General features: G+C 38.9%; 1 protein-coding gene across 1 annotated transcript; it reads left to right on the top strand.

The window, feature by feature from the left end:
* Positions 1–12,971: 12,971 nt before the first annotated feature.
* LOC128859625 (homeobox protein bagpipe) lies at positions 12,972–15,363 on the top strand. The gene is made up of 3 exons (XM_054096576.1): positions 12,972–13,887; positions 14,104–14,597; positions 14,717–15,363. The coding sequence occupies exons 1-3, from the start codon at positions 13,260–13,262 to the stop codon at positions 15,137–15,139; spliced, it is 1,545 nt and encodes a 514-aa protein (XP_053952551.1). The 5' UTR covers positions 12,972–13,259; the 3' UTR covers positions 15,140–15,363.
* The last annotated feature ends 1,499 nt before the right edge of the window (positions 15,364–16,862 follow it).

Below are 16,862 nucleotides of genomic sequence, written 5' to 3'. Positions count from 1 at the left end.
GCGATAACGCGTCTAAACAACAGCAACGTACTGCCGGCTGAGCTCTTCAAACATGGCGACGAGGAGCTGGTAAGGTGGAAGCATCACCTTCGATGCAAAATATAGTCGGATGAAAGCATGCCTGCCGATTGGAATGAAAGTGTGCTCTGCCCAATCCATAAGAAGGGTGATCCTGCAATCTGTGCCAATTACCGCGGGATTAGTCTTCTAAATATCGCCTATAAGGTTCTAGCGAGCATATTGAGTGAAAGGCTGGAGCTCACCATCAACCAACTGATTGCAGCTTATCGGTGTAGCTTTATACCTGGAAAGTACCACCGACCAGATATTCACAATAAGCTAAGTCTTGGAAAATATCCGTGAAAGGATAATCGACTTTTCGATTTTAAAGCTGCATTCGACAGCATGACAACTCCTATGCTGAGATGTTTGAATTTGGTATCCCCGCAAAACTCATACGGCTATGCAAGATGACGTTGCTCAACACCAGCAGCGCCATCAGAATTGGGAAGGACCTCTTCGAGTCATTTGATACCAAACGAGCTTTCAGACAGGGCCACTCGCTGTCGTGTCTCTTCTTTAACCTGATGTTGGAGAGAATCGTACGAGCCGCAGAACTTAATCGCTCAGCCACAATTTTTATAAGAGCGTACAATTGTTGGCGTAAGCGGATGATATTGACATCATCGGCCTTAACAACCGCGCTGTTAGTTCTGCCTTCTTCAAACTGGATAAAGAGGCAAAGCGAATGGGTTTGGTGGTGAACGAGGACAAAACGAAGTACCTTTTGTCTTCAAACAAACAGTTGGCGCACTCGTCACTGTTCACAGTTATGATTTCGAAACTGTAATAAACTTCATTTATCTAAGAACCAGCATTAACACTTATAACGAAGTCTGCCTGGAAATCCAACGTAGAATTTCTCTTGCCAACAAGTGCTACTTTGAACTACATAGGCAACTAAGTAGTAAAGTCCTCTCTATACGAACAAAAGTAACATTTCATAAGGCTCTCATCACATTTTTGTCTAGTAAGATACTTTTATTAGGAATCGCTACGCATTTTTTACACAGAACTCTGCATAGTTGGCTATGGAAAACATTTTTTTTATTATGACAATCCTGCAGCAAACGAGCAATATTCTTAATATTGCCACAAAAATGTGGTACCCAACAGTTTTATTTGTTCTCTAAACGCAAAATTCCTTTGAAAAACAAAAAATTTCGGTTTTTTCTATTCAGGTCACTGACGCCGATGCTACAAAGCCCGCCGATTGAGAAGCACCTCTGCGACCTTCCTGGAAGAATTGGGTGTACATCCGCCATTTTAAATGATTAAAATAAAAATAAAAAAAATTTATATTATTGTATTTTAACGCATAAATAAACTGTGTGCCAGTTTAAAAAAAAAGGGGTTGTCCGTAAAGTCGGTTTACTGACGATAGTATAACGTGACAACGTCATAAGAAAATACTGATGTAAGGGTGCAAAATTTTAATTTTATTTGTTTGATAGATATTTTGTATGGATATAGAGGAGGGGGTAAATGGAATTGCAATGGAATAGGTCAAGTTACATTTACACCAACGTGAAAAATGACGAAACATTTATCAAATTCATGAAAGATATGTTCAATTTCGATTGTGCATCAGACGTTAATAAGTCAACAACACTAACCATCATCGATTTGCCTTTTTCAAGACACTTTACACTCGAAACACTCCCTTTCATTTCCTACTTTTTCTATCATCGTCCTGTTCTCAACAGAGAAATGGTTCATTACCATGCACACAGGAAGAAGGCATATGCAAATACAAGTATGTGAATATGACATATATATGCTCATTCAAGTAGGACAGAGCCAGATGTCGAACGTTGCCGAACGTGGGGGCCGACTGTGCTCTTTGTCGTTCGTTCCGCGCTCTCGCTTGTAGTTCAAGCACATTAGCTTACATTTGCTTGCGTACGGAATAAATTCGTATGTTTGATATGTCCATATGACTTGTATGCATCTTTACATATAGATTTGTTCTTTTTGAAAATTGCGCGAAATTGTATATGTATATGCATGTTTATATACATATATTAGTATACAACATATCTTATAACGTATGTGGTAAATATTAATATACCATACATTTTTTCCTTCATATATAATAAAAAAATTAATAATAATAACATTAAAACAACAGGTATTATTAACAAACTTGGTTTTATTTTAAATTCTTCAAGTAAATCCAATTAATAATAATCAATAAGAAGGCATATGCAAATACAAATACGTGAATTTATATATGTACATATGCGCATATACATACATATATACGCTCACTTAAGTAGGAGAGAGCAAGATGTCGAACGTTGCCGTTCGTTTGCTTTGTCGTTTGTTCCGCGCTTTCGCTTGCAGTTCATTCAAGGTGAGCAAGGTAACGACAATGAGCAAGGTAACGACGAATGAGCAAGGTAACGACACATTTTTTCGTGCGTGCAGCCGGCTAAATCGAATTATAAGACGTTATCACGTCAAAATTATTGACTTCTTCATTTTAAATAATTTTAATGAAAATCAGGGAAAATATGGCCGTTTACAGGTATCTGCCCCCTTAAACACTTCTTCATTCTAGCAGTTCACTCAGAGGGTTGTCAGTGTGAAAATTGAAATCTAGAAAAGAAATATTTTTCATTGCGATGTTCTATATGAGCAGTGGGTACCGATATCAGAACCTACAATTGGTTACGGTGGCGACCGCATAAAAAAAATCAACACGTTGTAACTTCTTATTTCCTAGACGGGCACTAGTTTGAAAAGGTCGAACACAGTTACACATTTATAAGTATACATACAAGTATAGTCGCCTTGCATCCAATATTTTAATTGAAATAAGCGATTCATCATATCTTGATAGTATTTTAAAGGACACGAAGGGATATTGAATAACGCAATAAGCCCACATAATATGCGTATACATATGTACATTTGAGCACATCGCTGTTTAGGGCAAGGTCCATTTCGTCCCAAGCTTCGATTTCTAATCTCAACACTTAAACAAAGAATACCCAAATAGGTACAAGAGTTATTAAAATAATCGCACGCCATGTAATTCAATGCTTCTGAAAGGGAAAAAGTCTTTCGCATGCTGAGACTTTATTTGGTCACGTGGCAGACCATTGTTGTGGTTTATTCGCATGTATGTAACACCTCAGCACCCCTGACACATTCAACTTTTTACGACCACACACATACATACGTAGATACATACACACGTACACGTGTACCTTGTACGAACAACATAGTAGTATCAATAATAGCGCAATCATTTGTGACTGGTCGACCAGTTGGAATAGCGGCAGGGTTGTTGTGTCATTTATTGCTAATTACTCAAGTATTATTGAGAGTCATTCAAATGTAAATAAATATGTTTTCGAACGAGGCCAACAATGAATGGTTACAGCTGATCTGGTAGCGGCGGCGTTCAATGCGAGCACTTTTGCGGCGCTAAAAGGAATCAACAAATCCCATTCAGAGTAGTGTAAATAATTTGGCCTGCGGCTAAAAAATCAAATAACGCACGAGTACTAAATACCGCAAAAAATCTTATGAAGAGTCAACGTAGAATGGAAAAAGCTAGAGAGGAGGTATGTAGCGGAAGGTATTGTTCGATCGATAATTGGGTATAGAATTTGCAGCCCCGCAGCTGGTGTGAATCTGGGAAGTGATGGACAAAGGCAATAAGTAGTATAGTACAATTATTTCCATAAAAGTAGGCACAAAGAGCGGCCCGGAAACGAATTGGAATTTGCTTAAAACTTTATTTGAAATAATATTTGATTTTAAGGGCAGAAATGTATAAAATTAAAAATGAAAGGGAAGAAAATAGCAAATTGAAATCATTTGAATAAAATAATTTACTAACACGAAAAAGTGACATATAGGGTTTTCCAAACAGAGGTGTTATTTTGATATTCAAAGCAAATTTTTTTTTTTTAATATATGATCGGACGTTTATTTTATTATAAAGAGGAAGGTATGCCGTTAATAGTGGAAAATAACATCAGGCAAATGACCACCACGACCGCTCTTAAAGAACAATATTCTTTTCTTGAAATTGTCTATAACCGAATTGCAAAGTGGCTGCCCTATGTCCTCGATAGCCTTACGAATTCCATCTTTGAAGTCTTGAATCGATCCTGGGCTGTTGGCGTAGACCTTCTCTTTCACGTGGTCCCAAAGAAAAAAATTCACAAGGTGTTAAATCACAAGATCTCGGTGGCCAATTGTGATCACCTCTTCGAGAGATAACACGGTCCGGCAACTTTTCCCGTAAAAGATCAATGGTTTCGTTGCTTGTGTGGCACATAGCGCCATCTTGTTGAAAATAAACGTTGTCCAGATCAATACCATTTAATTTCGGCCATAAAAAATCGGTAATCATCTCTCGATAGCGCAATCCATTCACCAATAACACCTGTTATTGGAAAACCCTTTTACATATGTATGTATATTTGGTTGGGGAATAAGTTCATATCGTTTTAATATTTTCTTTTATTTTACAATGATTTGTTTGCTGTTTGGCAAAGAGTAAGTATTCATTCGATAGAACTCTTTCTGCTCTACAAAACTATGTTAGTTGTATTTTTGAGTTATTTAATTTTTTATTATTTTGGATGCATATCAACATTTTCATCGAGGTCAAAAAGCTGCCGCAGCAGCACGGGACACTTGCGACGTATATGGTCAAGGTGTCATAGGCGAGTCTACAGCACGAAAATGGTTTACAAAGTTCAAAAATGGCAACTTTGACGTCGATGACACGTTCCGCAGCGGAAGCTCTTCTGAATCCGATGAAGGACGTTTCAAATCACTCAGGGTTGGGCATAGTGCATTAAATAATTAATGCAATAAGTGGATCGTTAAAACACTGAAAAATAGTGATAATGAAACCATTAATTTAACTAGCGCTAAAAAATTGGTGAGAGTGCAATTTAGTGGTAATGCAAAATGCCCAACTCTGAAATCACTTTTGTAGGAAAACGGTCGGCAAACCAGTCCTGAACTGCGTACCGAAAAATTTTGAGCCTACATGCCTCACCAGCTCAACGAAAAACAAACAAAGAAAGGCGCCTTCAAACTGTTTCTCAGCATCTCGCCCGCTTTCGAGCAACGCGCGGTCATAAACAGCGTTTTTTGTACCGAATCGTTACGGGAGATGAGAAGCGATGCCCGTACATTAATGTGAAGCAAAGAAAGAAGTGGGTGGCTTCAGGGGATATATCAAAGCCGAGTGTGAAGCCGGATCTTCATCCAAAGAAGATCATAATATGTGTTTAGTGGGACTGGGAGGGTATGGTGCACTGGGAATGCCACGGTCAACAGTGAGCTCTACATTGCACAACCACATGGCGCGAATAACGCTATTCAATTGAAAATACCTGCTGGACATGGTCAAACTATACTGCTTCTCGAAAACGCCAGGCAAGTCGTCAAAGCCGCACTTCAAGAGCTCGAATGGTAGGTCCTTCCGCATCCGCCGTATTTTCCGCACCTTGCATCGACCGATTACCATCTTTTCCGCTCCCTGTCAAATCCTATGAAGGGCGTTACCTTCAACAACAAAGAGGTCCTTAAAAACCAGCTCAACAAATTCTTTAACACCAGACTAGGTGATTTTTGGCGGAACGGCTTCAAAAAATTGGTCGAGAGGTGGGAAGAGGTTGTAAACAGCAAAGGCGAGTATATAATTGATTAACTTATTGATCTAATTCTTGTTTTTGTTTAAATAAAATTCTTCGGTAAAAACACTACGAACTTACTCCCCAACCTAATAGGAACTACAGTAGAAACTCGTTTCTTGCCCACTTCGATATTTGCGACACAATTTTTTTTTCATTTCGTACCTAGTACTTTCGACATTAGAAAATCTTTACCTAATTTTTTGTTTTGACGTTTTCTTTTGCACTTTTTACGTTGAATTTTAGAGAATAAAGCTCGGGGAAATACTCTCGATGTCATTCTGGTAATGAATTAAATGTATCAGTGTAATGTAAAAAGTAATTAAATTGAATTAGCTGATAGAATTTAAGGCAATCACCTAGGTTAGGTTAGGTTTGACTGTCGCATCGCACATAGAGGCAGCGATGTCACTAAGACCACGAAATGGCTACGTTGTGAGCCGCAGGGACTGGGCTACATTCCCCTTTCGTAGTACACTATTCTGAGCTTTTGACAAAGCGTAAAAGGTTGTTGATATCTAAAGTGTATAGATTATCCATATTGGTTATGAAGTAGGATTTTAAACATCGGTTCCTGCTTCTGGCTAGAGCTGGGCATGTGCAAAAAAGGTGTTGAATTGTTTCCAACTCCTCCTCATTTCTATAGCTACGACAGAAATCAATCATGTAAACGCCTGATTTCCTTGCATGTTTTCCTATGAGAGAATGTCCTGTAAGGGCCCCTACTAAAGTCCTAATTTGAAGTCTAAGTAATTTTATAATACTCTTGGACACACGTAGATTCAGCCTTGGCCATGTTTGCCTAGCAATTTCACAGGCATTGACACTAGTGCGACTTTGATTTACAGAACTGATTAGTGCGTCCATAACAAGAAACTTACAAGTTGCGAGAGGTACCCCCATAAAATTACTTATGTTTGTCATACAGGCACCTTCTCTTGCAAGTTGGTCAGCCCTACAGTTCCCTGGTATATCTCTGTTGCCTGGAATCCAACATAAGATAATACGATATGTTTGGCCATCTCATTAAGAGATTGCCGACAATGTAAGGCACTCCATGTTATTTGGAATGCATCCAGGGCCTGTAGATCTGGCTCTGTGATAGAATGCAGATATCTGTTGATGATATTCTGTTTATCTCTAACCATCTTAAGGCTTCATGGATAGCGTTTATTTCCGCTTGAAAAACACTTCAGGGATTCGGTAGTTTAAAGGATTCACTGATAAAAAGAACTTCGCAATGTAACCCTGACCCTACACCGGGGTCCATTTTAGATCCGTCCGTGTAGATCTCAACGGGCAAATTCATTTGCTGACGAAATGACAGTTTTGCGTTAACTTTTGCATGGTGTGGCCTCATACTGGAGAAAATTTACGCTTTACAATAAAAGAAAAGGCTGACGTTCTGAAAAATTTAAATGCGGGAATTTCTATTAATGCATTCGCTAAAAACTTTCATAAAAAGTTTGTTAGGCGATTCGAATCCGGTCCAGGTAAAAGCAAAACTCTTCAGATTTCTGAGTTTCTAAAAATGGAAAAGTGGTTGTTTAATTGGTTTGCGGGTCAAAGGGGCAACAACTTACAAATTATAAGAGATATGGTAAAAGGGAAAGCCAAGTTATTACATGCCAAAATTCAGAAAAAACCTGGAGGCTTCTACTCTATCAATGTTTGGGTTGCAAACTTTAAAAAGGGCCATGAAATACGATGGCTAAAAATTTGCCGAGAAAAATTATCAATTAAGAATGACTCCATCAACCAATTTTTGGACAAATTTAATTGAATGGCTTTAATCAGTTCAGACAAAACTTTAAAAGACTTACTAAATTGAACTACAGAAAATCCCTCTTAACTCAAATTGTTGCTCGATGAGTAACTGTCGATGAGTAACTGTGAAATTTCGACTTGAAAAATACAACAAGCTTTTTAGCTAGTACCTGGCATGCGTTTATTGCGACTTTCGTTTAAAAAAGTGTTTGAAAAGCATCTGTCAGGGATTGCAACGATATCATTCCGCTTTCGGAGTCACGATTACAGAAAGTTGATAATGCATTCAATATTCAATTCACTGCAACTTTGCTTCGGGAAGCAGTCTGCCAATCTGAAATCGAGGAATGGATTGTGGAACCCCATTCGGAACCCATGGCTTTAAATGAAAAATACTGTAGTGAAGACGACGAAACAATCGATGAAGGGATCAACGACGTGACGCTTAATACGAATAAAATTGCATTCAATTCATGCTTGGCCCAGTCCAAGAACAATACAATGCTTTCTTAAACGATGTTATGTTGCTGCAGAGCCTCAAAAATGGTGTTGTACTGAACAAGCGAGTGGGAGTACAAAACAAATCAAAATCGAAAATTTCTTTAATTTCAAATGAAACTTATCGCTCTAAAGTGTATTAAATTAATATATTTAATAAAAACAAATAAACTTGGATTGCTATCAGTAAAGCAACTATTTTAATTTGGATGGAAAAAAACCTTGCACCGAGCCCGGCATTCATTATGCGCAAGAATCGAGTTTCTACTGTAATTATATTTAATTTTTACATGCAGCCATAAGTAAATAAATTTATCTACTTGCATTTGAAATTAATAGCTCTCATTGTGGTCACAGGCGCGTTAAAGAATTCCTCGCGCTATAGCCATTGCGCACTTTTCCAATGCTACTTACTACAAATTAGCCGATGGTTTGTGCGTAACTACCATTCAGTTGCCCCGGGTTCGAAACCCACAGGAAGCATGAAAGATCAAATGCCAGAAAAGGTTGCTGCTGATTGCAGTTGTCCCTTAGCAGGCAATGGCAAACCTCGGAGTGCAGTTCTGCCATTAAAAAGCTTCTCATTAAAAACCACCAACACAATAAAATATCGGCATAAACCGAGTGTGTAGGTGCCTCAATTTGTAGGACAATATCAAGACGCACACCACAAATTGGAGGAGGAGTTCGGCCAAACATTCAACAAATAATGTACACTTACACACACATGCATGCACATATTTATACATATGTACGTGAGGCTGAGACCACTCAAACAAGAATCACTAGCACTCATTGACTCCCAAACTCACTCAATTGTGTTAGGAAATATTTTACGTGTAGTGATGCGAATTTACTGTTCAGTAGAAACCATTTTTACTGTTTAATGCGCGCCCAATCACGTAACTGCGATTAATAAGATTGCTTCGTCGCGCTGAAAATGTATCTTAGAAAGGTAGATATGTTTATTTTTTTTTTCATTTCATTTCATTTATTCATTTAGTAAGTCAAGAAATACAAAGTTTCTTACAGACTACATAGAACTAGGAGTAAGAATTATATATACATACATATTTCGAAACTATTTAAAGAAATTATTAAGTGATAATTTAAACTTTAATTAGATAACGATAAATCAAAAGCCAAAGAACTTGAAATATGGTTGAACTCATTCAATGTTCTAGTCATAGGTGCTTTCGAGGCATAAACAGTTCTAACCCACTCTAGAAAGAATATATCATTACTCCGAAGATTTTTTCGAGGTATGTAAAAATGAATGCGCCCTAAAAGTATAGGCGAGTCAACTGTACCATTTATAATATCGAAAACAAAGTACTTCTTCTACTTTGTAACGATTTTAAGTCTAGTAATGTACACCTTGCATTACAAGAAGGAATCGGATCAGTGAATTTCAACGATCTGAGTGCAAAACAAAGAAATTTCTTTTGAATACGTTCAAGTCTACTGATGTGGCACTGATGATAAGGCCTCCAGATAAAGATGGCATACTCCAACTTGGATCGTACGAGTGAGGTAAATAGTGACTTCGAAGTATAAGGATCTGTAAAATCGGAAGCAAATCGCCAAATGAAGGCGTGAAGTGTAGAATACGATTTGGCGATGACAAAATTTAAATGACTAAGAAACTGAAAGGTGGAGTCGAAGACTACACCCAAATCAGTAATTTCATGAAGACTATTTAGGCGCGAATTCTTTAAAAAATATAAGGTAGAGCTTAAATACTTTGTCTTACAAAATGATAATGATAGCATTTCTTAATATTTAATTGAAGTAGATTCCTATCGCACCATGCAATGACGTTGTTGAGGTCTGATTGGAGATCATATTTCGTACAGGTTTCGTACAGTTTTAAAAATTGTTAAGTCGTCTGCATATAAAAGAAACTCAGAGAAATGAAAACATTCAGATATGCCATTAATAAAAATTACAAAGAACAAGGGCCCAAAATGCTGCCCTGAGGGACTCCAGAAGAGGCAATGAAAGGATAAGAAGATACATTATCAATAACAATTAAACATTCACGATTGAAAAGGTACAACTTTATCCATTTAAGGAAAGTAGCGTGTAACCTAAAACACACTTAGTTTAGAGATTAAGGTTGAGTGGCAGCTTTCAGCGAATATACAAGGTGGCGCAAAATTAATCTTTGAATTTTTGTTTTTGAATAACATTTTTATTAAAACAAAAGAAATAATTTTAAGTGATGAAAATCTTTATTTCGACCTTTGCTTGCTCTACTGCTTCTCTGTTTGTATGCTGCAGCTGCTTAGTTCGCGATTGCAAAGGAGTAAAAGTGATAAAAAAATTAGCACTACATTCAAAACATAAAAAATAAATTTTGTACACTCTTTTTTATTGATCTTACAAAAAAAAAAATTGTTTCGCTTAAGTTTTAAGTTATAAATGAAAAAAGGAATTAATTGTTTGAAGATTCAAGACTATTCTCATTAAAAAATAGATATTTATGCATTCATTTGAAGTTTTTAAATTGTAGAATAACTATTTTTTATTGACATTTATTGGGTATGGGAATAAGTTTACGTCCTTTTTTAGCCAAAGTTACGAATTATTTATATAATTACAATAAATAACGCATGATATTATGTGAAGTATCTGCATTGGAAGCTACAACTTTACTCCATCTTTTAGGCAGCATGTGGACTCCTCTGATGAAAAATTCGAGTTCTCTTGACTTGATCCATTCATAAAGCCTGTTTGCGATGCTCTCGTAAGAAGTAAACCGCTCTACAATAAGGGCTGACTGCATTGATCGGAACAGATGGTAATCCGAAGATGCAATGTCTGGGGAATACGGCGGGTGAGGCAAGCTTTCTTAAAAGTTCCTAAAAGATGACACCCTTCCGATTCCATCAGATGCACAACATAACCATTGAAGCAGGAATCTTTTTTTTCGCTGTCGATGGACCTGGCTCACCTGACCGGCTCCAACATTTTCGACACTTAGGGTTATCATAATAGATCAATTTTTCATCGCCAGTGACGATGGGATGCAGAACACCTTTTATTTTCTGCCGTTCAAGAAGTATCTCACACGTCACCAAAGGTCTCCCGATATCCCTCTCCTTCAATTGATGTGGCCCCCAGTTACCTGCTTTCTGGACCATTCCCATCGCGTGCAAACGTTTACCGACGGTTGATTTCTCCACATCCAACTCTTTAGACATATCATCAAGGGTGCGACATGCGTCTTCATCCAATAATTGTTGTAGTTGAGTACCTTCGAATTTTTTCGGTGCCTCTTCGCGATCTTCGCGTCGATATTGCCACTTTGGAAACGTCGAAACCACTCTTTACAAGGTATATTTGATGGAGCGTGTTTACCGTAAAAAGGCAATAATGAAGCATGACTTCCCGCAAATGCTGTTTTTTTTGAGACGAAAGTAAACATTTTTAACGTCAGATAAAAAACGATATTTACGCTTCAAGCGTATGTCAACTACTGCGATCGAGACCTCACATATACACCTTCCAACCACCAGTATATTACTAGAGCGAACACAAAATAGTATCAGCAGCGACACCTCTTTTACGAGGCCGAAAACTTATTCCCACACCCAATATTTTTAACATTATATGTGGAGCGATTGACTCGTCATGCATACTCAGGCGTTTAATCCTCATCATCATAGCATCACAGTTCGGGGTGAACTATTGCTTTCGTTACAATTCACCTCCATGTCACTCGGTCAGAAGCTTTTCGTTTGATATCAGATATGTCCATAGTTTCAAAGTCGCCTTCAATGTCATCTCTCCATTGCTTTTACGGCCGACTTCTTTTTCTGTCGCCTTGTGGATTTATTTCGAAGATCTTTTTTATAGCTCTATCGTTGCTCAGTGTGTGTAAAGGTGGTGTTGGTAAATCAGCTGAGTTGTTGTTTTCTTTCGCTGTGTCCATGTGGCTGCCAGCTCAGAACGAAACAAGTCAAATCCCTTATTAGTTTTCTAGTTTCTCAATACTTTGCTTGGACAATCAAACGTTCAGAACAGTTTTGTTGGTCTAGTGCCACCACCTTTAATGAAGCGCCTTGGAACTACCTCACAACCCGGTTATCCAGCTGTTCAGCTCTCTAGCTTCAGTGCAAGCGTACCCGTTTAACTATTTGAGCATGCAAAGATAATAATTCCGATGTTTCAGGGCCAGAGTGGGTTTTTAGTCTGGGATCAACTAAATGGTAATCTCTATCGGGCCCACTCTGCTATGAAGACATCTTCGTTTGAATTTTTCAACTTGCTTAGATGGGAAAGAGAAGAAAGGCGCACAGTAGAAAAGCAAATCGCAAAAGCTGACCTCCCGAAGGGGAGGGTTGTAAACATGTTGATATCAATATCGATTGTATTCCATTACTTTTTTTCTAGTTTGAGTTCATTTGGAGAGGGCAGGCAGTTTCTCCCAATCGACCTGAGTAGGTTGATCTAAGTAGTTATAGATTTGCCTAAAGCAACTTAGTGTAAATTAATACAACTTCAGTGCTGAGATATTGCCTCTTCTACTGTCCTTAAGGAAAAAGTAAAGTATTTACTCAAATAAAAATATGATTTCGCTAAAGGCAGTAATTACACTGATAAATCACTTGAGCTACGTTGATGCTCGCTAACAGCCAATCAGCTGGCAAAACCCTCACTACCACCATCAACGGCACAAGTGCCACCAACCACAGCCGAGCTGAGCAAAGATGTCAGAGACGCTGTGTAGCGCATGAGCGCTACAACGAACGAACGAATCAGCAACAGAGTTGAAAAAGTACTCATACTCGTAGTGTAGTGGGTCTGTTGTGGCGCGAGATGCCAGAAGCGTGTTGCGAGTATGCTAGGCATTGCATAAAAATAGAACATTTCGCAGTATTTACCATAGAGACGCCACTATTGCCACTACATCAACAACGGTTGCATTACTTAAGGGTCACTCGGTGAAAAACACTCGAGTGCCATATAACAGCCAACAGCCAACAGCCAAGATGCTGAGTGGCGGTGGTGGCGGATGATCTGGTGAAGGCTGCAGGCTGCCAAGTTGATCAAAGTATTTAAAAACTAACTGTGCGTGGTGAGTTTGTTCAATGGTGTCGCATACGTAGACATTAACGGACGTGTCAAAGGTCGAGAAGTGCGAGTCAAGTGTGTTTTATGAAAATACTACAAAGTGTTTAATACGAGTAATAACAAAATAGAGAAAAAAGGAGTTTGAAAAAAGCGCAATTGTGAAAAAATAAAATATAATAAAAAAATATGCTGACGAATATTGAGAACAACGGCGGTGGCGGTGCATTAGTGAGCCTCAGCAAGGTGGCACTCACTACACCCTTTTCGATAAATGACATTTTAACGCGCAATAACAATAATTTAAATGCAGTTGAACAAGAACAAGCACAACAACAACGTAGACGGCATGTGACCGACTCTGAAATGGCGTTGAGTGCGGAAGTGGCAGCTGCCGAGTTACGGCAAAATAAAGCGCGCGAATTAAAAAACGATTTAAAAATGTCCGGGTCTTGCTGCCATATCGCGGCAGGTGAATCCCCTGGTTACAGGCTAACTTCCGGTTTAGAAAATAACTCGTCGCGTAATTCGTCCAACAATCCTAGCCCTATTTGTGAGATGCGCACAGCGGTAGCGAAATTTTCGAGACAAAGTTTAATGGAACGCAGAGGCGGCGGCGGTGGTGGTGGTGTATCGGCAGTTGGTAGTAATAGTAATGAAAACACTGATTATATGCCCTACTACATGACGACGTTGGACAACAACAACCACAGTGATTACCATTTAGCGCGCAAGTTCGGCTATATTGGCGCTGGGAATTTGGTTGGCAACCGCGATTGCCCCATCGACATGCGACGTTGCAGCAATAATGAATCAGGTGATTTGCCGAAAACTTTTAAAAGCATTTTAATGACCTTATTGCATTAGCGCAAGCGACCCACATTAGGTGATTGTCGCATTCTTTGTGCGCTAGAGCTTTGTGATCAAATTTGCGAAACTGGCGCAAAGAAATTTTTACCTGCTTTATTACAACAAAACTATGTATGTATAAATAATAAATTGTTATTTTCCTCTACTTCCTATTGTGGCACAGATTCAGAGTCCTCGCCTCCTCCAATGTTGTCACTCTATGGTGGCGCCTCAGCTAATGCCGCTGCGAGTGCCTGTGGCGGCGGCGGCAGCACATCACCTTCACTGCACGAATCTGACACCCTCAACGGGTCAATGAGCCGTAAGAAGCGTTCACGTGCTGCATTCAGTCATGCTCAAGTTTTCGAGTTGGAGCGACGTTTTGCACAGCAACGTTATCTCAGCGGCCCGGAACGCGCCGAAATGGCTAAAAACTTGCGCTTGACCGAAACGCAAGTGAAGATTTGGTTTCAAAATAGACGCTACAAGACGAAGCGTAAGCAAATCCAGCAACACGAAGCAGCGCTAATGAGCGCTGCCACCAAGCGCGTGCCGGTACAGGTGCTTGTGCGTGAGGATGGAAGTGGTGCTGCAGCTGCAGCAGCGGCCGCCGCCTATGCACACATGTTGCCCACGCACGGCATTGATCCAGCACTGCTGCACATTTATCGTCACCAGGTGGGCAATATTTTCGTTATTTTGAAGTATTTATTATTAAAAGTTTTGATTGCTTTTGCATCACAAATATGAAAATGTTTTAAATCAAAATGTGGTTATTTTCTTGCTTCCAATTACAGCTGCAAATGGCCTATGGCGTTGGTGTGTCTTTGCCTCAAGTTTCGTTTCCTTATTTTTATCCACAAGCAGCGAAAATACCCCAACCCATCCCTCCACCCAGTCAGCCGACGACTGGCCAAGTTGTAGCTGGAAATTTCAGCGCTCAAATGGCAGGAAATCACAACAACAACAATAATAACAACAACATTGATATTTCGAAAAATGCATTGAACTTTGCTAAAATGGAACAAGGCATGCGGTACATTCATTGTTCGTCGGCCTCTTCGTCACCCACCCATGTCAACGCCCACGGCAGTGGAGATGGCAGCAGTCCGTCGAGATCGTGTTCCAGTCCGCCGCTCGCAGATGCTGCTGCTGAAAGCGGCGCTGATACCCACTCTGCAACGACCGAGGATTGCGATGAAAATGTGGAAATAGATTAAGTTCGTAGAAAAAATATTTAACCAGAATGCCGGTGTGTGAGTTGATTGAGTGACAAAGTGACGCATAATTAGCAAATAATATTCTTAATCAATACCGAAATTTGTGATAGTGAAAGTTTTAATTAGTTTAGATGTATGCATGAGTGTTCGCTGCTTCCCCTAATTTTAATCAGTTGCTTAGTTTAGTGTGCATTAGACATAATTAAATGTGAAAATGTATTATGAAAAATATAAAAATAGCCAAAAGAATATTTATTTAGAATTTTCCTTTAAATACTTGAAAGTTGAGTTAGTACCATCGCCGAATTGATTAGTTATTGGCTCTGTGTACGGCTCAAAACTCTGATTGGTGATGCTTCCCTAAATCTCTATGTGCAATAACTTGGATAAAATCATTTTATTAGGACTGGTTCCTATATAAAATAGCGAAATTCGGTTACACGTCACCACCACTATCCCTTTCTGTTTAATCCTTCACAGAAAAAAAGTACATAAATTTGGTATACATAGGAGATGATCGTAAAAAAAGGTTTTAGAAATTGGCCTAAAAATTCTCTATTTACATATAAAGACACCCTCTGTTAAATTAAAAAAAAAAGTTCCAGGCCGATTAATGCAAAACGAAGTCGTTTCAATATTTGTGACGAATTTTGCGTAAATATATTTATTAGCAGTGTTTAAAGTATTTATTGGCTCCTCCTATTGGGGGTGTGCGTCTTGATGTTGTTCCACAATTAGAAGGACCCACAGTTTAAAGCCGACTCCGAATGGTAGATTTTTTTTTATGAGGAGGAACTTTTTCAGAAATACAGTCGGAGGTTTTCCATTGCCTGCCGAGGGACGACCGGTATTAGAAAGAACTTTTTCTTCATTTTGGTCTGTCACAGAGATTTGAACCTACGTTCTCTCTGAGTTCCGAATGGTAGTCACGCACCAAACCATTCGGCTACGGCGGCCGCCTACAACCGATAAAATCAAATTATCTTTTTCCCTACTATTTTGTATTGCAAACGAATATAAAGCTGTGCGCTTATTATAATAATTCATATAAATTTTACGCGCATACTAGGGCTGCCTTTTATATTTTTACCACCCAGAAGTTGACCTTGCATTTAAATTTTGATTATGCGGGAACAAAAAGAAATCATTAACTGCCAAATCAAGGCTGCAAGGGGGATGATAATTTGATTTTGATTTAATTTGATTTTTGAGCGCTCAAAAACTCTCTTGTGTGTGCCGATACGTGGGTGCTCGCATTGCCTTGGTGAAGGATGATTCGTCTTCGACAGTTGGTTTGCCTTAATTCTACGAAAACGTCTGGCAAACAAATGTGTACAACTCCGAATTGACTGTTTGAACTTTCTTTGGTAGTACAGTTGTGATATGGCGAGATTTTCCGAGAAAACAGGCGAATATTTGTTTTGAGTGTGATTTCCGAGTATAACTTTTGTTGGATTAAGCTAGGCCCACACACTGTCGATTGCGGTTTTATTTCTGACTCATATGCATCCAAGATTCGCCCCCTGGACGTAATTTGTAGAACCGCGACTGAATTTCTTCAACATTCCTGTCGTTTTGTTTTCTTCAATAAGACAAGTCCATTTTTGGGCCATTCCCAAATTATGCGGAAACCGACGGGAACAAATCTTCTTGACGACCAAATCTTTATCCTACATTGAATGCATGCTAATCTTACTTATACCCAAGGATGCCTGTACCTAGC

This window comes from Anastrepha ludens, chromosome 2 (assembly GCF_028408465.1).
Source record: "Anastrepha ludens isolate Willacy chromosome 2, idAnaLude1.1, whole genome shotgun sequence".
Lineage (NCBI taxonomy): Eukaryota > Metazoa > Arthropoda > Insecta > Diptera > Tephritidae > Anastrepha > Anastrepha ludens.
This window is presented reverse-complemented; position numbering and strand designations above follow the sequence as displayed.